The sequence below is a fragment of the Myzus persicae genome, unplaced genomic scaffold (genome assembly GCF_001856785.1).
Source record: "Myzus persicae strain clone G006 unplaced genomic scaffold, MPER_G0061.0, whole genome shotgun sequence".
NCBI classification, from domain to species: Eukaryota; Metazoa; Arthropoda; class Insecta; order Hemiptera; family Aphididae; genus Myzus; species Myzus persicae.
In genome coordinates this window covers 115,788-139,215 of record NW_019104056.1, presented here as the reverse complement: position 1 = coordinate 139,215, position 23,428 = coordinate 115,788, and the positions used below count along the sequence as shown (strand labels likewise).

Genomic DNA, 23,428 nt, shown 5'->3' with positions numbered 1-23,428 from the left:
AATACATTTGTAGGCAGGTACCTTTTTGGCTCTTTGTTCGTTAGACTTTGTTAACAGTATATTTAATAGATTAATCCAAGAGATCTAGGCATTTTTGGAGGAGGGGGGTCATTGGGTTCTGGACACTTGACAATTTGTTTAAGTTAGAACACGTTTTTGACTGGTGAAAAAATTCTAGTTAACCTTGAAGAACTTTAGTAGGTAAATCAATTATTACGACAAAATAATTAAATAGGTAGATACCTAGGAGCTATTTATAATATATAATATTGAAGATGGGTAACATGTATTTTGTTTAGGTAAAAGCCAAATAAAAATATTACAATTATTATTTAAATAATTCATTAGGTAAGGGTAACACACATAACAAGCTATATATAGACTGCATACAGTTTTGTCGGTATACTTAAATGGCTCAAAAATATAATACCGTAGTTTAATTAAATTCATTACGACATTACCTACAACAAAACATTTTTGACAAATAAAGAAATATTCGATTTACATTAAATAACCTACTGGATTACAAAATATAAGGTTATTAGCTGGTAATAGGTAAGTACTGAGTACCTACCAAAACTATATGTATGTCGCTTGATATGTTATTCTAAAAAAAAATGTTATATAACTTTGAATTGTAATGTGTTTACCTAAATACAGATTTATTGGTATCTACATAATAACTAATAAGTAATAATTAATAAATAAATGATTAAATTTATGCATAAACAAATTTTTGGTACAATTTTGTTAATAGATTTAAAATAAGCATTGTCTAAGTCTAAAAATGTATGGATTATTCAAGCTAAAACTAAACTAGAAAATAAATAAATGGTTTAAAATGTAATGGTTGTATACGTCAATAAAAATTGTTTGGTAAGTTATCAATAATTATTCACAATGGTCAATTGATGTATATATTCGATATTAGCGTGCGTGGCTTTTGCAATAAGGCCTTCCTCCTTTCGCATAGAAACTCTGGCCTTCCAAATTTATCTTACATTTCTATAAATAATTATAAACATTTTCAACATCAAATATAAATAAATTGTGATAATCACATAAATTATGATTAAGAGAACGGAACACTCATTTGTTGTCTTCGTCTTACAAGCAAGTTAACACAGCAAAATGTACGCTCAGCAAATCACGTTAGTTATTCGTTAGTGTACAAATTAGAGTGAATCGGCTTCTTATAAAACTGATAACAACATTATCTGTGTTTGTATGTGGGTTTTTCTACAATAATACAGTATTTAAGTGAGTTATATAAGCATTTTTAAATTCATGCTATGCTGTACACGCAAGACTTGCTAAAAAAATTAACCATCGTAAAAAACCCACATGTAAACACGGATAATGTTCTTGCCATCATATTTCATAATAGGTCGATTCGCTCTAATTTTTGAACTTTAAAGAAGCTACACGTGATTCACTGAGAGTAAATTTGATATATTACGCATTTGTAAGAATGACAACAAATACCAGTGTTACGTCCTCTTAACGGGAAATAAGAATGATAAATATATACTTACCGAGCAATTGAAGCACGGACTATGATAATTGCTATTTAAAGCTTCAACCCAACGGTCACCAGCCTCAATCGGAAAACCACAAGCTATGCACTTAGTCGTGAACAATTCATTCCAATCTGCAATATAGGTAGTAAATAGTAGTTATATTTCTATTACCTATTACAATGTGGCATGTGCACATATTATATTTAATTTTTCATCGAAATAATAACTCACCATTTTCACAATATGGAAGACTATCTTCCAAAAAGAACGGGCTGTTACCGAAAAGTTTGCCGCAGTATGTACAGTTGAAACATTCTGGGTGGAATTGTTTTCCAATGGCATTCAAGCAATCCTATGATTACATAACAATAAGATGCTAAATTATCCGTTAAAGAAAATTCGATGAACAGATCAATCTATTACCCCTTTGATTTTCTTGGAGCACTTGGAACACACTGGAGCGAGATATTGCTCGAAACAGTATTCGCAATATAAGCCGTTGTCTTCCTCCACAAAACCAATGTCCTGTAATGGACGTCTGCACTTTTCATTTGTACACACGAAATGTTCCGGACACCAAATCTTGCCGAGAGCGGTAATAAATGGTCCTCTGTTTAAGTGATAAAATATTAAATAAAAGTGCAATCATAAACGTCAGTATTAGGGCAAAAACAAACAAAAAAAAAAAACCAAAGCAAAAAGCTAACAAACCTTGTGATTTGGGTTTGACAACAATTACATTCGGGGTTTTTAATGATCTTTGGTGCATTGCTATCGATGTCTTCTGTAATTGTAATTTTTTCGAGTCCTGGGAGATTATTAAAAACCGTGAGAAGCAAACAAATAACAATTACGATAAGTTATAAAAACCAAAACAATGTTAAACAAAACAAAACAAAACAAAACCAGTGCTGAGTTTTCTAACACTAATATCTACTGTTTTTCTTACCTTGACCAGTTGATAATAAATAAAACTGTAAGTACTAACTATTGCACACAAACAAACAAATACCCTAGATCACAGTATTATTTACCTTATGTACAAATTGCACTGTCCACACAACGGCACCCTAGCACCGGGGGTTAAATTTTGTGGGTTCAGCACTCCACGACCCCTTCTGGGTGCTGTAAGACCAGCTGAGGCACCAGCTCTTCCCGTCGGCTGACCACCTATATCGGGTATGGGTATAGGTGTTGGAACACATTTAGGTTGTTGTTTTTTTGTAAGACATGTTAATTTTTTAGATAACAATGCAGCAGGTAATGATGATTTAGGCATAGGAGCGACCGGTTCTGCGGGGTTTTCGCTAGTAATGGAAATTTTTGGTGTTAATGGAATAGACTCTTTAAAAGGTTTGGGTAAAGGAGTGGATTTTGGAGTGGCAACGACAGACGTGCTATTAGACGAACCGGGTTCAGAACTGCTCGATTTCGTGACATTGGGATCAACGTTTTTAGATTTGTTTGATCCTCCATCTAAAGATGATGGCTCATAACCTAAGGCAGGAGCAACTTTAGAATTTATGTGAGTTTCTTGTTTTAAAAACGAAGTATTTTTTATAGATGCCTTTGGTGTAAATGTAGACACTTTTTCTTGAATTCCTGGACCTATTAATTTTGCATTAGATTTTTCAGAGGGGGTAGCTCGATGAGGATTTTCTGGTATACTTTGTTGATAGCGTGGTATATCAAATGGCTCATGGAGACCCGAAGCGGTGAACGGATGTCTCGGTAAAGGCTTCGATGGTTCTGATACCTCATCGATTTCTTCATTTATTACTTCTTTTGGCTCTTCAAGTTTGGGTTCATCAAAAACTAATTCTTCTACATATTCAAAACTAGATTCAGTGCGGTCGAAATCCCCTGCTGCTGTGGACCATTTTAGATCGTCCGATACGGGAGGGAAAGATTTCAATCCTAAAATAGCTATTTGTTCTTCCTCTGAATCAACAGCTGATGCAGGTGAATATATTAACGACCTTGTCATTAGTAAAGGAGCCACAGGGGTTTTTTTATTGTACCCATGCATATATCGAACCGGGTTATTCCCTACTTGTCTTGACGATGTAATTGATTCGGTTAATTTATAACTACGATCGGGAGCTATTGCTAACGCTTCTGTCATGGTCATTGGTTTTTCTTCTTCTGCGGGATTTTCTATTGGCTTTGTAATAAATTCTGAAGCGTCCACAAAGGTAGGGAGTGGAGAATAACTTCTCTCGGGAGCAGTTTTAAGTGCGGCGAGCATAGGTGATTCTGATCTATTTTCTTCAGTTACAACCAACGATTGTTTCGATTTAACTTTAGGTTCAGTAACAGTTATATGAGAAATCGGTTGATCTTGTACGATGTCAAGTATTTTGGGTTTTAAACTACAATGTTCGTCAACATTTTGAACATAATTTGATTCAACATTTTGAACATAATTTGATTCAACGTTTTGAACAAATTTAGATTCTACAACTTCTAAACATTCAACAGTAGATCGAGAAATTGTGCTTTCCACTTGATCAATGGTAGAATTAATTAAACCGCGTGATTCGGTTTCTTCATTAATTTCATGCTTTGGTTGTGGTGTAGAGGTTTTCGACCTACTGTAATTTCTATACTCCTGTGGGATTTCTGGGGGAAATATTACCAAATGAGTAGGTGAAATGGACCTGACATTATTATTTGGTGGCAATAGCGACCGAATTTCATGAGGAACTTCTACAGTAGAAGTTTCTATATTATAGTTATTTGGAATTGGTGATTGAGACTGTTCTTCTTTAGATGACTCTATCAACATTTGCGTGGATATCGAAGCACTTAACGATTGTCTGCATTGGTTTAGTGTACGACTTACATCCTTGACACACGATGTAGGACACATACTTGAGTCAGTAATTAATGGTTTAGAAACCACAGGACAAAATGCAGAACCAGTCGAAGATTTGGGTTTTAAGAAAGGTAATCTTGGTTGGGAGTTAACAGAATTTTTAGACTCATCTAAGGTTAGTATTTTAAGGTAAAAACCAAAATAAACATTTCAATTAATTTTTTATCCAATATAAATTATAAACAATAAAAAGTGTACTGAACAAATTATTATAATTTTAATTAGGAAACCTTTTTAGACTAAACACCTACTATAGTGACTACATAAATGTCTACATTAAATTTTTCTCATTCTCTTTTTTTTGCAAATTAATTTATTGAATTAAATATTTTAAATAGGCACTACTAACAATAATTATTGAAAGTTTTAAATCTTTAAAAAAATATAGAAATGTTTGATAGTAAAACTGTTAAACATTAGATAATTAAATATTTAAATGCGGTCAAAAACTGGTGTAATATAATATTTATGAATTGTAGTGACATTCTACGGCGTCCGAGGGAATGAAGGCGCTGAAGGAGAAGACGTGTTATTAGAGAAAAACGGAATAGCTTTACACAATTTAATAGTACTTGGATGGTTACTTTTATACTTAAAGGAACTATCCACAGTTGAAGCGGACTTGTTGTCAATATTTGGTACAACTTTATAATGACTATTTGACGATTGATTTAAAAATGAAGTGTCATTTATTAAAGTATTTGGTGTAAAAGTCGACACTTTATTTTTAATCCCGGGTCCCATAGACCTATTAGATGTTGATAAGTTATTGGAAGCTGATGATTGTGTTGGTTTTGTTATGTTTTGTTGGTATTGTGAATGGCTCAATGGCATATTTTGATTTGAAGTAGTACATTTGTACTCATTAAAAAATTGTTTTTGTTCTTCAAAATTAGGCACACGAGTAATAAATGTCTCATTGTAATTAGATTTACTTTCTATTGGTGCGTAGGGGCCAGACAATTTATCAGAAGAAAATTGAGATGATATCAATCCTAAACTTGTTATTGGTCCTTTTTGTGAATTTATATTTTGAATTTGTTGAGGTAACTCTTTATTAATTTGTAACAATATTTCAGACGTTTTATTATTATATCCGTGCATGTATCTAACAGGATTGTTCCCGATAGGCCTTGTTGAATTTTTTGTATTAGATGATCCAACATTAATATCTTGGAAATTTGAAACTGTTTTATTAACTTCATTAGCGGGATCTACTATTGGTGGTGGTAAGACATCAGAAGCATACATAAAAGTTGGAAGAGGTGAGTAACTTCTTTCGGGGGCTGTTTGCAGTGCAACTACTAATGGAGATTCTGGTCTATTTTCATTTTCTGTAGGTAAAGATATCCAAGGTGCTGGTTTAATTATCGGTTCAGTAAAGGCAACTGGAGTAAATGGCCGATCAGGAGCTACTTCCATTGCAATGCTAATTGGCCCCTTTAAACCACGAAATTTAGGTAAGCAGTTCAGTTCTGCATGTTCAGAATATTCATCTGGATATCGAGAAATATTTTCTGGTTGAGATTTCTTTTTAAAAGCTGTCGTCGTTACCGGTCCGTCCATAACAATGGTTTTATTTTTGGGCTCTGGTGTATGAGGCTTAGAGTATGTACGATATTGAGATGGCATTTCAGGAGGAAAAGTGATTAATTGATTTGGTGAAATTCCTCTAACATTATTATTTTGTGACATTAAAGATTTTACTTCATGTGGTGTCTCAGCAGAAGTAAAATCTTGACCTTTATCATCAGGAACAGGTGAATGGGGTCTCCCTTTTTTAGTAGATTCTATAAGTAATTGATCTGCAATAGAGTCATTTAATGAATGTTTTAATTCAGTCATTGTACGGCACACTTCTTGAGAACAAATAGATGCGCGTTTTCCAGAATCATATGACACTGTCTTAGATACCACAGGACAAAAAGCAGAACCGATCAATAGTTTTGGTTTTAGGAAGGGTAATCTTGGTAAAGAGTTAGTTTTGTATTTAGGTTCATCTGAAGTTAGCAAATTAAGGCGGAACACCAATGAAAATAAAAATTGATTAAAACGCTTTCAGTTTCAAAATAAAACATATTTATAAAATTATAAGCATGTAGGTATTCGATGGTATCTATAACCTACTTCGAATTAAAAGGACCATATTTATTAGTATAAGTATTCTATTACTAATATTTTAGTGACTTATCGTAATAAGATATTTATAAATTTTATGTTCTGACTCAATATTTTATAAAATTATTTAATTCAAACAAAAACGGTTGATTAAAAAAAAAATAAGCTTTTAAAATCGTCAAAACCAAACAGAAGCTTAGAATATTTGTACAGATATCTAAGAAGTGAATGCAACTGAGAAAGGGCGAGGTTTGGAGTTGAATGTTTTTATGTCTGAAAAATTTAAAATAATATGACCTGTATTATATTTTATGAGTTATGATAAACAATAATTAGTGTTTTAAATTTATTATTATTAAAAACTATGTTTTTTTTAAGTACATAAAAACCGTTTTTGCTTATTTTGAAAAGTTATAAAGTTATTAATACCATTTGATTTCATTAAATTTTACTTATACAATATCTTTTGTTTCAATTTAACACAGTCAGAATATAATAATTATATTAACTACAGTAAAAGAACCGATTCCATAATCATTAATCACCCATAAAAATCATTCAGTTAGTTTAAATGGATTAAGACGTTAAGTACCAGCTACTTTTGAACCAAACTAATGTAGATGTAAATGCTAAATATGTTTTAAAATCAAATATAAATTATGGAATGGTTTTTACACCTATTACTTCTTTGCGCATCAAAAGCTATAATTAGAACTAATGGTATTTTTACCTGAAGTAATAGATTTTGTTTTCAATTGAGAGTTGAAGCCTACAAAATAAATAATTATAGGTACAATTGGTCGTGTGTAACACCATTATTTTCACTATCAGAAATAAAACTATGATATATTTCTAATTTTACTCTTGGTAAAATTTAAACACCACATAATTTTGTACATTTTTAAGTAAAATAAAATATTTATTTTGTACACCTATTTTATTTTAAGATTTAAAAAAATATATTTCTTGAAATCTCCACTATCTTATTAGGAATTTCTAAATAAAAATATTTGAATATTACCAAGACAGTATCTTAAGATTATTTAATAAAAATATCAAAGGACTTTAAACACAGATATATAGAATAAACTAGATTGCTAACTGCGATACAGCGCTTGTGTAATATTGGTTGAAGCTATTGACCTCCATTTTAATCGAGGCCCAATGTTCATTATCACTGGCGTTTATGAGATAACATTAAATAATTCGTAATTTTAAAAATTATCTGTTCATTATCAACATTGATGGGGTGTGATAAGACCCCATTGGCCTCTTTTTAAATGGCACATGGTAGCTTCACGTATTATCAGTTAGCAATCTAATTCATTTTATATATCTGTGACTTTAAAGTTTAAACTATATTTCTTGGATACAGTTGTGACAACTTTCCACTACAATAAACATACCTATCCTACTAATTGTAAGTACTTCTATTGTTTCAATTATTATTTAATCCTCCTAAGACTTAAAATATTCTATATTTTACTTGTAACACATATGCATATAAACGGTGGTTCTAAATAATATGGTTTTAGTACAAGTTTAGCATATAATGAAAAAGTTAACAACTTACCGGTCTGAATTTGGTTGTATCCGCCAGAGAACATCGGAGGAGTTGGTGTTTGTTTTGGTGCTTCGTATGGTTTAGCATTCGAAAAAACTTTCGACGGAGTCTGGAAAATAATTTATTTAAAAAAGTTTATTTCGTTGTCAATAACGAGAAAAAAATATTGTGTATTTGTGTGCAATAAAACATTGTTGAAAAATGTTGCATTTTGTAAAGCATTAATAACACAAAGTTACAGCGTGTTTTAACATTTTAACAATCTATATCAATAGTAGGTACAGTACACAAATACTAAATATTCTTCAGACGGTGTCATACTGCAGATGAAATACTGTGATACTTTTTAGAAATAATTTTAAGTGTAAACTGTTAAGTCAAAGCTTGGTAACACAATTTATTTTGTATACCTAGGTACTTTGCGGTGGTGCAATTGTGCAACCTGTAAACATACATAACTGTTCTCCAGAATTTGTACAGCAATATTTTTTGTGTTGGTATGTTATGTTTATTACAAATGTATACCAAAAGTTTTTCTTTTCATTTGTAATATAATTATTGCAATTTTTAATTGTGCCACTACCATGGACTTAACATGACTAGTGACTACGACAATGTTCACTAATGACAACTATATCATAGGTATGGTGTACTTAAATATCAAGCAACAGCAATAATTAAAAACATTTTCATCCAACCAAATAATAACTGTTAACTAACTATAAAAATTATAAATTTAAAAAGTTTCCTTGTTTTGTTATATAAATACAAACAAAAATACGTTTTAATAATCACTTCCACTCGATTTATGATTAAAACGGTTAGTTTGAAATTGTCCACATTAGATATTATAGTGTTGATCTACCTGCTGTTTGGGGGCGTTTACGTGACTAGGAGCTTTTGGAGCCTGTATAGTAAAAATATTTTTCATAAAATAAAAAACTTCAATATACAAGAAATGTATAATATTACATAATATGTTAAATATTTCAATATTGTAAAAAATTGTGTTTTAGTGTTTTAAATATTCTATTATATATACATTGAATTTAATAAACATAATAGTCTAGTCTAGTCACTTCAAATGTTAAGTAGACGCCAAGAATAATGTATTTGTCTAAATAATTTTTAGTTAGAAGTATAATTTAAGTTTTAACTATTTATGTATAGTAAAATACTAAAATACTACATAAAATAATAGATACAAGTTTAAAATGTTTAAATAAAATAAATGCATTACTATCAGACATAAGTGGTGATCTATTTTTAAATTATAATAAATTTGTGTTTAGCTTTTGTAATAAAAATATGCATTTATATGAATTACAAAAATTTAACTTACGTGGAATGGTATTGGCGATAAGGCACTTGGTTGTGGTGATTGCACGGATTGTACGTCCTTCGGCTTAGTTGGTATTATATTGAACGATCCTAAAGGTGGATTTGAGCCGCTGTTAAAAAAACAAAACCGGTAAAAAATAACTAACAATAACAATTTATAACCAATGTCTCAAAAATGGTGAATATATGCCTATAAATAATATTTTTTTGGGTTTTATTTGATTAGTCGAGAACTTACATAATTTGAATTATAATTTATATTACTATTTTAAGTAATAATAGTTTAATTACGTATAAATGTAAAACCATTGATTAGAAGTATTAATAATATTTATATCAACGGCAAAACACAATATGTTAAATGCAATGAATATATAAAACTACAACATCTAATTGATTATTTCATAAAAATCTAAAAAAAATCAATTAAAAAGATAATTCATTAGGTCAATAAAAATGCGTATTCATTATTTAATTTATATTAAAATTATTCATTGAACAATTTACCCACCAACAAAACAACTAACAAGTATTAAGTGTACCTAGTTTTAATTCAGAATTAACTCAAAAATATTTTTGAAAATATCTTGATCTTAATTTGCATTTTTTCTGTAGTCTTAAAAAATGTTAAAAATTAACAAATTTTTTTACATTGAATTTTTAAAATGTATAGTAGTTCAATCTTCAGTGGAATTTCTACAATTCGTTATTATTATAGTCAATTTTTATTTTTATTTCCTCGGATTTGTAATTATACCCAAATCAAGTTAATTTTATACTTGAAAGACCATTATTTTTTTATTTTTTGGAATTAAAAATGTTGAGCACTAATATACATTACGACTACATTACCATTATATATTATAAGTCATGACTTACGGTGCTACGGTAACTGGTTCCAAATTTGGTGTCGGTGGATTTTGTCTGGCAACCATTTTGGCGTGAATGTCGCAATACAATTTGTTGTTGATATTGAAATAGCCCACATTTTTCAGAGACGATCCACAAGTGGCGCATTTAAAGCACTCAACGTGCAAACTTTTATCTTTGATGCGTACGAACACACCGCTGTATAAAAGTTAAACTTTTATTGTTTACATAATACAATTTAATATTATAACAGACACAAAATGTATTAGTGCCACGCGTGTTAATTTGCTAAAAGTGGTTTCGGGATAGGTTTATAGATGATGACCAAGGAAAATCCATCAAATCTTACATAACATCGTTTCTGCAGTCGCTGCACTCAATACGTTTATCATTATCCATGTCCACTTCTTTCAAAGGAGAACCCAAATATGGATCCCGTTGTTCGGGCATGTGCATATTTGCTGCTATAGGTGTCATAGGGCGTGGTGACGTAGCACGGCCCCCTATCGCATGGCTCGAAGCCGAGAAATATGCGAATTTCGATTGTAGGTCTATTGTTTCAAAATAAAATAAATTTCTTATAACCTCTAGTTTCCGAAGCGTTAAAATCAGAAATTGCAGACTTATATTCTAAATACGTGATAGCAAGTACAATATACTAAATAAGTTTTCAACATCAAATGCCTCCCTACCACATTATCTTTTTCAAAGCGTCACCAGAAGCACCAAGCACAATACACAACATTTCACATAACTTACACTATTAGTCTCTCACAATCGGCGCAAATATTTTGATTGGGAGCGCTTTGTGGTGCTTTTGGTTCAGGTGCGGACACATGCCGCGTTGCATTTTTGTTCATCGTATCGATAACAACGTGTTGATGATTAACTTCTGCGTATAGAACATTTTGAACGTCATGGAGAAAATTATACGATAAAGAAATTTTCTTTTTATATCTCTATTTATCAGCGGTTACGTCATAAAATTGCTTTGATATTTTACCTGTATTTAAATCCCTCGGTTCTTTATCAGCTTCTTGTACCATTCTAAACACTTCGCTATTATTAGCTTCGTAATTCTTTTCGTTTTTCTTAAAATTGACTCTGTAATTGTTTTTAACTCAAATTATTATGCATTAATAAAGTGTGTGAAACGTCCACTAACCCTAATACTCCTCCAGCTAGTACTTCCGCTTGAGCTGTAAGCGTCTCGGCAATGTTCTCCTCGCTGTAAATACCGACTGGTGTGTTGTACTGTTTATTTACAATAGCTTTAACAGTTCCAGAATCATTATGGTGTCCACTCGGATTAACCTACGAACATTTCCTTAGTGAAAATACACCTATGGCTGTAAATTAATTGTGTATTTACTTTAGGCGATGAAGTTCCACTGTATGGCCGTGAAACAGAATTGTGCGAAGACCCAAATGCAGGAGATTGTGGTCCAACTTTGGCCAACGACGTTTTTGTCAGTATTTGTGGAGATTGGGACAGACGACTCGGCACTGGACTTGGTCCAACAGGTGTAACTGAAGGTTTCCATGTACTGGTTCCACCACTAAAATAGAAGTAAGTTTATTATATTAGAATAAGTAATACTGACAACGGGTCATCTAAGCCTAGAGCTAATAAATTATAGTTATTACATTTTTATTACAATTTAACTTTTTCGGTGATAAAGCAGCTTCGAGTCGGCTGACCACCTATATCAGGTATGGGTATAGGACGTGTTGAAACACATTTAGGAAGTTGTTTTTTTGTAAGAAACAGGGAAGAATTCAGGGGGGCTTAGGGGCTCAGCCACCCAGACATATTATTGCCCAATTTTTTTAAATAATTCTGCAGATCCTGATATTGCTATTTTACTATTTTATTTCACTTTAAAAATTGTGCCCCTCCCCCCAGATCCTTCCTTTGGATCCCTGCCTGAATATTATATATTTAAATAAGTATATTTAAAATAGATTAACAATATAAAATAAAAATAATTAATTACAGCAATGCAGGAACTTCTGAAATTAGTAGTACTTAATATCTTAATAATTCAATAAAAATAAAATTATGAACATCATAAAAAATTGAATAAATTAAAATCTCACGTGTACTAAAAATCCTTTCATATACATCTTATAATTTATCTGTACACAATCCTTTAATATAAAACGATGAAAATAAAATTTGTAGAAGTAAAGTTGAATTACTCAAAAGGTAAATTTAACTTGGTAAAAATATTTACTAAAGAAAAAATACGGTCAGTATTGTCACCCCTAATTATTAACCGCGTGAATACGAATAATATATTATACAATAGTATAATAATTCATACGCATGTAATATTTTTTCTTTCGCGTGATTTATCCAAACTTGGCTGTGATCCGAAAAAAATATTATTTTCAGCAATGTCAAAGGAATTGTTTGACAAGAAACATTAATGTTATTACTTCCTTTTAGAAATAGAATTCACAAAACATATTTACCGGAGATATACATTTGGACACAGACCAACCACATATTATATACAATTCAACGTCACATTAAATACTAAATTACAATATTTAAATGATAGATTATATTTGATTTATAAATGATTAGTAAGGAATAAGGATTGAAATGTCCCCCCGAAAAATATGATTTAAGACACTAATTATATTAAAAATTCCTTAACAAGGTTTTTAATACAATGCTAAATAAAACTGATTAAACATAAATCTATTTGTATTATTTAAAAATGTATGTAATTTTGGGTTATGACAATTGAGCCATTTACGCAAGCCGTAAATAAAACTATCCATCTATAAATCATACATCTGCCAGCACGTGACAAAAAAATTGTTCGTTAGACCACTGAACTTGTACAACCGCCACTGCTTTTGTCTAGTACGTATAGGTAAAAACATAATACGTAGGTAGGTAGCGGGTAAAAATAATATGACGAAACGAAATAAACAATACCTACTAAATGTTTTTCTTTTTAGTGAGATACTGAGATAATATATTTATAGTTAATATATATCAAGTTTCATCTATTCTTAATTATTAAAAAATAACCAAAAAATTGTACTCAAAATATGAAAAAAAATGTAAAAAATGCCAAACAAATGTTTTGAGTGTCAAAACAATTTTGTGATTGGTAGCATTGTTCAGAAAAAAATGCTATTTGCCTTTAAATCCATGTTCTAATGATTAGCAAAGAGATAATATGTTAGTTTATGTGGTAATGTATTCGAAAATATTGAATACTATTTATACCATATACGTGTCAAAAAAATATTTACTTACATAAAGTGTACAAAAACTGTGAGTTTGAAATTCAATTAAACGCAACGAGTAAATACATTAATTATTGTTTAATACCTGTTTGAATTTACGTCATCAGTTTGTAATAGAGTTCTAAATCTACTTACAAATATACAATTGTTTTAACGTTATTTACTACAACGTGAATGGAAATATGAATTTAAACAACATGTACCTATTCACATTTCTTACGATAGTTTCGGTTTTACTTTTTTAACCTATTTTATTGTTAACATATAGTGTTTTTATTCTGTTTTATATTAAAAACTCTAGAAAATGTCTTTTTTAGATTATGATCAAAAATGTATTTCATTCCGTTTCATTTTAAATCGCATACTATAGCAGATGGTGACTATTGTTGACTGTTGTTGTTATTTCTGATTAAAAAAATGGATCAACTTCTCGGCACACACGACGCAGTTCGACAACAATAGAATATAGGATTTACCTACTGAATATTAAAAATTATCATTTCCCTTACCGTTGTATGGTCACTTCAAAAGCGTTTCCAGCTCCCAGGATAACATCTTGGGCATCCTTGTGCTTCACGTCATACACATCTTGATTATTGACCCTGACTAGGGCGTCGCCTACTTGAAGACCAGATTTCTCGGCTAAACTTCCAAAATTCACCTGAAACAAGACATGACACTCATGTTATTGGACGTATTATGCGTGTGTGGACAGTTATCGGTGTAATAAAAATTGAAATATGCTTCGTCATATTTATACATAATTCTATACACAATAGAGATTTACTCATTCAAGACTACCTACCATTGTTTAGTTAAGCCACCAATTGAACAGAGATACTTCAGCATCATTAAATAACAAGTGCTAGGCAGATAGATAATAATAATATTCATTGGCACGGATCATATTAATATGATATTATGTGCTATGTATTAAATAAGAAATGTAAAATTGTACCTACTATCTAAAAAAAAAAAACGAGATAGTTGAAAGTTGAGTGTGTCAGTGAAGTGGGAATATTTAAATGTACACTTAATCATGATAAAGTTTTTTACAAATTATATCGGCACGTTTTCAATAAAATAAAATATGCAGTGACAACTAAGCGTACAAAATTAATGGTTTCATGAATTAAAAAAAAATGTGTTGTAATAATAATTAAAGACAAAAATACATCAAAAAATATATAAAATAGGTCGATTTAAAAACACAATATTAATTTTAAAATAAATAAAAATTACGAGAATAACTCGATGAACTCACAGTTGATAAAGATGAAAATCAAATTATGGTATTGAATAATATAAAATAAAATATGAACAACATTGGAATAAAATAAAGAAATATGCTAAAAATCTTAAAAAGTCGGAAAATAGAACAAAAATATAAAACAATCACAACATTTAAATTTATCTTTATTATTTTTTTTTTTTTGTAAACACTGAGAACGATTTTTTAGCTTTCTCTGCAAAATTTTTTGTAATTTTCTTAACAAAATGCAAATGCTTAATCATTATCTAGTGGTTTAAGCAAAAAAAAAGGACTAACATAATTTGTCTACAGAATATGAAATATTATAGTATGACATGTATAATAGTATTTTGTATAATAAGTAGTTACTCGAATTATTGTGTATTTAAGTTTATCAATTATTTAATAAAATATCTTATCCTTACGTAAAACGTATTTCCACTAATTGTTTACTTTATATTGTTTAAAAATGAATTAATGTCCTATTAGCCTGTATGACTTAGAATACATTTAAACTGTTTCAGGTAAACTTTAATACTTAAAAACACGAATCTATATTTTATTTTGATAATTCATTTTTTTTATTTGGTACTTGTTTAAAAAAAATCATTCAGTTTTAATTTCTGCTTGTATAAAATAGTAAATGTTTTTTTTAAATGTAGTAAACTTACATTTTGTTTAAAAAAAAATACTATTATTATTATTATTTAATGCATAAATACGAGTAAACATTTACTGACTTGTGGTTCACTGAATGTGATAAATGAACATATATTATGTTTTATGTTCATAATACAGTGAACTAACACTGTAGAGAAGTGTATATATTATATACACCTACCTAAATATGTTATAATAATATAAAACTAAAATAAAATTTCGATGGGCCTGAAAAAATATGAGGTTAAATAAAATAAATTAAAAATAGAGTGTCTAGGGAAGAATATATTATTGGAAGATGTTCAAAATGAAAAAAACTTAAAGTATAATTATAATATATTGTACTCATATATACACAAGACGAACATCTAAGGAAAAACTATAAGTAATTAAAGGGCACATTATTATTCATATTTAATAATAATATTGTTTTCAAACAAGAACCGGTTAAAATCTATACAATATATATTTTGTTCTTTAAAAATTGATTTTACTCCCATCTATAATTGCTGACTAATAAAATATGTGATATGAAGACAGCGAATTTCCAAGAAGTATGTTTTTTTTCTTTGGGAATGTAATATCGTTGGCCAATTATTATAAAATAGTTGTACTGTAAATCGAAGAAAACGCTGATATATTATATAGAAACATAACTATGTTGACTTAAGGTATGCGACTTCATTATCATGACATTTTTTTAGTTTTTTTAAGTTGGTCTCTGAAGTAATAATACGTAATTAAAGATTTCAACTGAAAGAACAATGTTAAAATCCAATAGGTATACCTAATACCTATTATATGAAGATACTTTAAATACCTAGACATAAAAGGTTAAGAGATAAAAACTTTAAATTGTATTTCTGCTGAATACCTATTTGGGACATAATTGTATGTTTGTATGTAGGTACACTAGCTATGTATGATAAAATAGGAAGTTGATAAAAAACATGTAATTTATTATTATATTATGACAATTGTAATATTATGTATATAGGTACTGCATGCGGTAGGTGTGTTTAATATTTATTAAAAAAAATGGGGGAGTCGATCTGCTGTACAGACGTATAGACGCATAGACGTATATAAAGTTTTGAGAATACCTTACATATAATTCGTTATTGAGTAGGTCACTATAAACAGATGTATTAAATTTAAACTCAATGATAAATTGTCGTATATGAATAACGATTTGAATATAGACGTGTCAGCCATTATTTATAGGGATATTTTATAATTTATTTTTTTTATTTTATCTTTAATTAATAAGGTAGTATTTGTACTTATTTTTGCCCAAAACATCACACGTATTATGTCATAAGAATATTTATATCATGTATTATTGTTATTAACTCTAAAATAAATGCTCACATAGTCTCGGTAGATCGGTGTAAATATAGGTTCATAGGCGCGTAGTACAAATAGCCAAATAATAGATCAATAGGACTCATAGGACTAACGAAAGGGGGGAATCTCCCTGCATTTGTAAGAGAGCCTGGAAATTTGGGACTACTCAATTTTTTAAACTAAAGAAACAATTAAAAATAAAAATTTGATAAACGCAACGGAAAAAATTAATTCCTAAGAGTTACCTGACAAAGTAAATGAGAGGTTTTAAAAATAGAAGGGCCCCCAGGGTATTACACGCATGAGCCCGAGTTTTTCTCTCCACGGACCTGTATAGAAAAATGTAAGAACGAAAATTGTTTGAATTACAACATAATAATTAAAATTGGAATATAAACGTAAACATAGATGTATTTCAAATTTCGATTGAATATCCAAGTTTGTCAAAATAAGGACTTAACATATTTCAAACGTTGAAACTTATATGTACATTAAAAAAAGTTCATTATTATGTACATATTTTTGAACTTTTAGAATACTGTAAGAATAATTTAAGAAAATCTTCTACTGCATTTTTAAGCTTTCTAACAGAGAAAAATTATTTTATCAAAATTTATGGGAAAAAAGAAGATTCCTATTTTCTATAAATTACATAAAAAGAATTTAAATAGTTTGAAAGTGTCATGATGTATAGAAAATAATAACTTAAGTAAGAAGTGGACTATTTCAAGATTCGACGATCGTTTTTTTTGGAAGAATTATAACAAAATAATAAAATTTGATTTTAACCCAGCAGTAACAAAGTTTTTATTGTTCCAAAACGTGATGATAGACAGATACAACAAAAGCACACAAATAATTATTGTAAAACCAATACGTATTCATAACTCCATTCAAAATCTAAAATAACTATTAATTAGGTACCTATATGCAAATGTATCTTTTAATTTTATAATTTAAATATTTGTTCAAATAACTATCTACTTTAGTATCTACTTCAATCCATTATTATTCGTTATAAATTTAAAATTAAAGAACATAACAACTTAAAGGCTTTTCTCAATTTCCAAACAAAAGATATAAAAAGTTCAGTGTTTTGGTTTTTAAGTCTGTTTCCGTGAAAACACAAAATACCAAATACATACCTACCTGCATTTCAAAATCTAAAATAGGTATAGTGAAACATGTAAATACTTCTGTACCTATGCGTTTAAAAAAAACGAACAGAATTTTCTTTCATTTAGGTTTACTGTACATAAAAAAAATACCTTCGATATTGTTCGAACATTTACATACTGAACTCGGCACATAATTAAACGCCTATTGTTCGCCTCTATAATAATGACTAATGAGTATGTACCGAACCAAACTCTACTGTTATAGCTTGCTATAAATATTATTACTAGGTACCATATTATTCCAACAGTTTGTCAGTTTAACAGATTGTGTTACTATAATATTATATTCTCTCTTTATATTTTTAATAAATAATCAAGGAAGTACCTAAAGATAAGAATTAAATATTATATATGGACCGAGAATATAACAGTAATACATATTTTGTTCATTAAGTAAATATTTATAGAATATTTTAATTTTAGTAATTTATATGTAATATATTTTGGACTAATAAATAATTTAAAATATGAAAAACCATTAGAGGTGTTATCCGTTTCCGCCAAAAGTATACCTTTCCCTTTTCTGCCAAATAATGAATTGATGGATTCCTTTTTCCACCACATGGAAAAAACGTATAGTGTCTATAGCATTTGAATAATATTAAATGCTTGTAGATTTGAAGCTATTAGAGGGACGAACAAATTTTTAATTAGACAAATAAACGTATAAAAAAATATAAATTATTAAATTAAATAGAGGAATTTTTAATTTTAATTTATGTATAATAAAATGTTTGTTTATGAGTAAAAAAGATTAAAAACTGAAAACTAGGTTCCCCATAATAGTTAAATAGTTGCAACATGTCCAATGTCCATACCACAATTAATAAATATTAAAAATATATAGATAGTCATTTTGTTTTTACAAGCTCACCTATATGAGTTCAAACATTAACGAAATTCGTCAAAATTAAATACTTTTCGTAAATATATTAATTATTTTTCCGCGGTCCGTATAATGACAAAATAATGTAGGAACTAATAGTTATATAGGACGTAATAGCCTAATAGGTATACAGTACATACTATATTGTATGAACTACGATCAATGGCGGGCTGAAGAACTCAATTTTGCCATAGTTGAGTCAACTTTTCAAAAGGATTGGTGCCATCCCGTGACTGTGGCTTCATCCAATTACATACTAAAGTCCGACCTCTTCGCTCTTTCGTGCACATTTTATTTAATCATAACTTTGTTACAAGTAAAAATGTCGGGGTGATGGTGGTGGTCAGTACTTAATTATGAAAGTAAGTCATTTTAAATTTAAGTTCAGTCCGCCACTGACTGCGATTATGTTTTTAAAAGTTGTAAGATTTAGATATCGAGGACAAGTGAAACACCAATTTATGATTTGGCGAAAACCGCGAGCAATGCCCATTATAAATAATTACCATCTACTATACCATGTGCAACCACTATGGTCTGTGGCATTATGTTTGATAAATAAAGCCATACATTATTTCAATAATTTCAAACTATTTTCACAAGTAAAACTATGTAGCATAGATTTATTATTATTTATTATTGATGGTATGACCTTTGTAATAGAAGTCATTTTGTAGTACAAAATAACTTATAAGTACATTGTTATACTAGTATCAATTTTTGAATTTCATTAAATTAATAATATAAAATAAAAATGGTATTCGTCCAATGGTATCACCTATCAAATAATTCATTATTCGTTGAACTATATGTATAATTAATCATCCTAAGATATTGTTTCAGTATAAAGTGATAATTTATTCCTAACCCCATAGTAATATAGAACCAAAGTATTGCAAGCAGATATAGCCGATATAGGTACTTACAAATAAACCCACCCCCCTATTAGTAATGTAACCTTACGTCTTAAAGTGTAATTAAAATTAAAATGTAGTAGGTATTAATTATAAAAATATAAAATTTCTATAACCACAACTATACGTAAATATTATAGTTCAGACTCAATAAAATGCTTCTCAAATTTAATTTTAATGCTTATACGACTTTTTACTTTAAAATACATAACAAATAAGCGATTATTAAACATTTAATATCACTAATGTCTCTTGTTAACAATAGATTCTAAAGTTGTTATGTGAAATTTTTTAATTTATACGTATAAGTAGACATACAAAAATACCTAATAATTAAACTTTAAAGAACAATTATTCACTGCAGATAAATGGTAACCACTACGTATATTATCATTATCTATCAGTGAATAAAAATATGTACACTTATAATATTTATCATGATAGTTATTAATTATCATGGAAAATGAATAATTTCGATTAAAACAGTGACTAAATTTACAAAACGTTTATAAATACTTATAGGTTTTTAAAATGTCATCTTTATCAGTTATTGTCCATTAACTGTTCATTAATTAGATACATTATTTATAATATATAATATCATATTATATTTAATTTGAATAACATAAGTATTATTTTAATTGTTTTATAATACGTCATTAAATAATATGATATTTTAATATAAGATAAGTTGGAGTATAATAAATGAATACTTAATAATATATACATATATATTGTAATGACATTATTGTCTATACTCTATATTGATTATAGCTTTATAATTACATAGGTAACATGGCAATTTTTGACTATTGTTAAGCTACATTATATAAACGTGTTCGATTGTTTTAGTTTTTTGTATATTTATATAATGTTGAAAAATGTTTTTTGCTTGGTTAAAAAGCTTGAATATCTAATACAATATTCCTTTCAATAAAAAATATACTTAAATACCTACTAATTTTGTATGGGCATTTTAACATGGCCTCAATATGGTCGTAGAAAAAAATATTTTCAGCAAAATAAAAATGACACTGCAGATAATAATAATTTATAACATTTCATATATTTAAACAGTGGTATTAAGTTATTTGATGCTTCATCCAGAAACTGCTTGAAAATATTCAAAAACCACAAAAAATATTTATTTATTAAATTGAATGAAATCAAAAAACAAATTTTAGTAATCATAGTAAATATATGGTAACTTTTATTTTGGTGAAAGAATATTAGCTCAAAGTGAGGTTCATTACACTAAGAATAGCCATACTATTCTAAGTCCAAGATCATCTTTTAGCAGATAATTATATTGCTGTTGCAGTGTTATTACGTCTTAACACTTAGCATATTAAATACTAGGCATTACAATTTTAATCATTTGGGACAATGAACTCATAAATAATAATAAAATGAGAGTTATTTTTTACAGCATATTTGCGAATATTTTTGATTTTTAATAGGTAACTTAAAAATGTTGCAAATATAATGTACTTAAAGAAAAATAATGTTTTAAGCCATTGAGCAAACCTATTTATTTAGGGATCATATTTAATATATAAATAGTACAAAAAAAGCAATTGTGATTTTTTGAGTTAGAGCATGTATGCAATACACACAAAAACATTAATAAAAAAAATATAAATCAGCAATTAATGTTAATGGTATTTATTATTTGGTAATAAAACACATTTAAACAACTAATAACAGTATTTCCAATATAATATATTATATACAATTCAAAAATTATAAATCTGTAACTGACATTAATATTAATATTAGGTAGTAGACTAGTAGGTAGTAGGTACTATACTCATATACATAAACGACGTACAATAGAAACTAAAAATGTCTATAACTATAACTATTAAAAATAACTACTTCTATATAGCTTATATTTTTGCTCCCTAAATGTAGCGATATAGGTAGGTACTACTGTAAGAAACTTCTCTACGTTGTAGAATTTAGCTGAATTTGATCCAAAAAAGAAGCCAGTATCAGAAAACAGTTTTAGAACAGCTGCTCTATAGAACGGTCACTATCCAATTTAAAACGGATTAAATCTTATTTGAGAATTTGCATTTTGGAAGAAATTTTCTGATTATTAGTAATTATCATTTTAAAACTGCATTGCATTTGTATGCCTTTGTGTATATGGCGGGACGTCAGTACATAGCCCTTATCTTTTTAACACATTTTTTTATGTTCAAGAAGGGTAATAAAGTATTATTATTATTATTATTATACATTTCCTGAAGCAATCTAAACTATTTAATGATAAATATAAAAATAATATAAATAAAAATATATGCGTTTTTTTTTCAAAACCTATTAAACTACGCCAATTTTCAATGATATATTACTAATCAATATAATATTATAATGTTTCGATTAAATGTCACTATCATTTCCTCTTCCTATATTTATCGATATTTTTAATATAATAGAATATAAAAATACAAGTTACCTATATATAATATATAATAATAGTATACTAAAAACAACTAATATTCATAGGTATTTTGTATCAGTGGGTTTTTAATAGTTAATATAGTAGACAAAATGATTTGATCTTCAAATTTAAGGGTGGATTCTGTTACAAAACTGGATCTGGGCAGAAGTTTCTGTAAACTACAAGGGGTGTCAAAAATAAATTCTCAATATTATTCAAAACAATCGGGAAACAATTTTAAAAAATAGGGACTAAAGAGAATTATAATGCAAAACTAGTTTCATAACATCGATTTTTTTTTTGTAAATCAAAATTCAATGACTGTATAGGATTTGACAGGTATCGACAGATATCGGAATTGGACGAACACTGTTTTGTTCCATACTACAACAAATCTTATAAATTCTATATTAACAATATCACTCTAAATAATATAAATATTTTATTATGAGGAAACAATGGAAAAGTTATACAATTATAACATAATAAATCAAAAACGTTTTAAAGGCTAAACTGTGTTGTATACAACAACTAACATAATAATTTTATCTTTGATAAAATAGAATAGAACAACATTATGAGTGTGGACGTGTGGTAATCTGGTTACATTACTTGTCTACATTAAAATTTACAAATTAATGGCATTTTACTAGTTTTCCATTTATTTGTTTAAAACACATAATGCCTATATTGCCTAGGGCCTAACCGCCTCAATACTGTTACATAGAAAATACTAATCAATTACTTACTCCACCGTTGGGAAAAAAGTTAGGTACCTACGTAATATTAAAAAAATAAGAAATACCTATGTTTGTGGAATGTATTTATAGATGTTTAAATAATTCCAACGTAATTGTTTTCGTGTAATTTAAAGAAAAATGCTTGATGTAGGTAACAATATTCCATAATACGTTTCAGAGAAATTTGCATGATTGCATTATTTTCTCAGCAAGACTCATGAAATATATCCAACTAAAATCACTCGAATTATGATTAAACTACTGGAATTGTTTATTGCGAAACGTGTAAACCGATTAAAAGAGTAGAATAAATATCTAAAAATGTGTGTGTAAATTGTTTTTTTCTTATGGGAGCCTATATGCGTATTATTGCAGATATACCAAGTATAGGTATCGAATTTTTACAATAAACAATAAATAAAACAGTTGGATTTAACAATT

At 28.6% G+C, this 23,428-nt stretch overlaps 1 protein-coding gene across 4 annotated transcripts in view; it reads right to left on the bottom strand.

Moving 5' to 3' along the window:
- Positions 1-224: 224 nt before the first annotated feature.
- Positions 225-23,428, bottom strand: part of LOC111038177 (PDZ and LIM domain protein Zasp) — a 30,548-nt gene continuing 7,344 nt past the window's right edge. The window contains exons 1-15 of one of the 4 annotated variants that reach the window (XM_022321165.1): positions 14,367-14,489; positions 14,071-14,222; positions 11,664-11,850; positions 11,457-11,605; positions 11,295-11,395; positions 10,641-10,842; positions 10,301-10,489; positions 9,423-9,531; positions 8,946-8,987; positions 8,090-8,189; positions 2,555-4,508; positions 1,944-2,130; positions 1,752-1,872; positions 1,536-1,651; positions 225-1,005 (exon numbers count right to left, since the gene is read on the bottom strand). In XM_022321165.1, the coding sequence (XP_022176857.1) occupies positions 928-1,005; positions 1,536-1,651; positions 1,752-1,872; positions 1,944-2,130; positions 2,555-4,508; positions 8,090-8,189; positions 8,946-8,987; positions 9,423-9,531; positions 10,301-10,489; positions 10,641-10,842; positions 11,295-11,395; positions 11,457-11,605; positions 11,664-11,850; positions 14,071-14,222; positions 14,367-14,369 (3,690 nt within the window). In that variant the 5' untranslated portion in view covers positions 14,370-14,489 and the 3' untranslated portion in view covers positions 225-927. Of the gene's footprint in view, positions 1,006-1,535; positions 1,652-1,751; positions 1,873-1,943; positions 2,131-2,554; positions 4,509-8,089; positions 8,190-8,945; positions 8,988-9,422; positions 9,532-10,300; positions 10,490-10,640; positions 10,843-11,050; positions 11,184-11,294; positions 11,396-11,456; positions 11,606-11,663; positions 11,851-14,070; positions 14,223-14,366; positions 14,490-23,428 lie in introns of those variants that run through there. The other 3 variants (XM_022321161.1, XM_022321164.1, XM_022321162.1) reach the window with 3 other exon arrangements.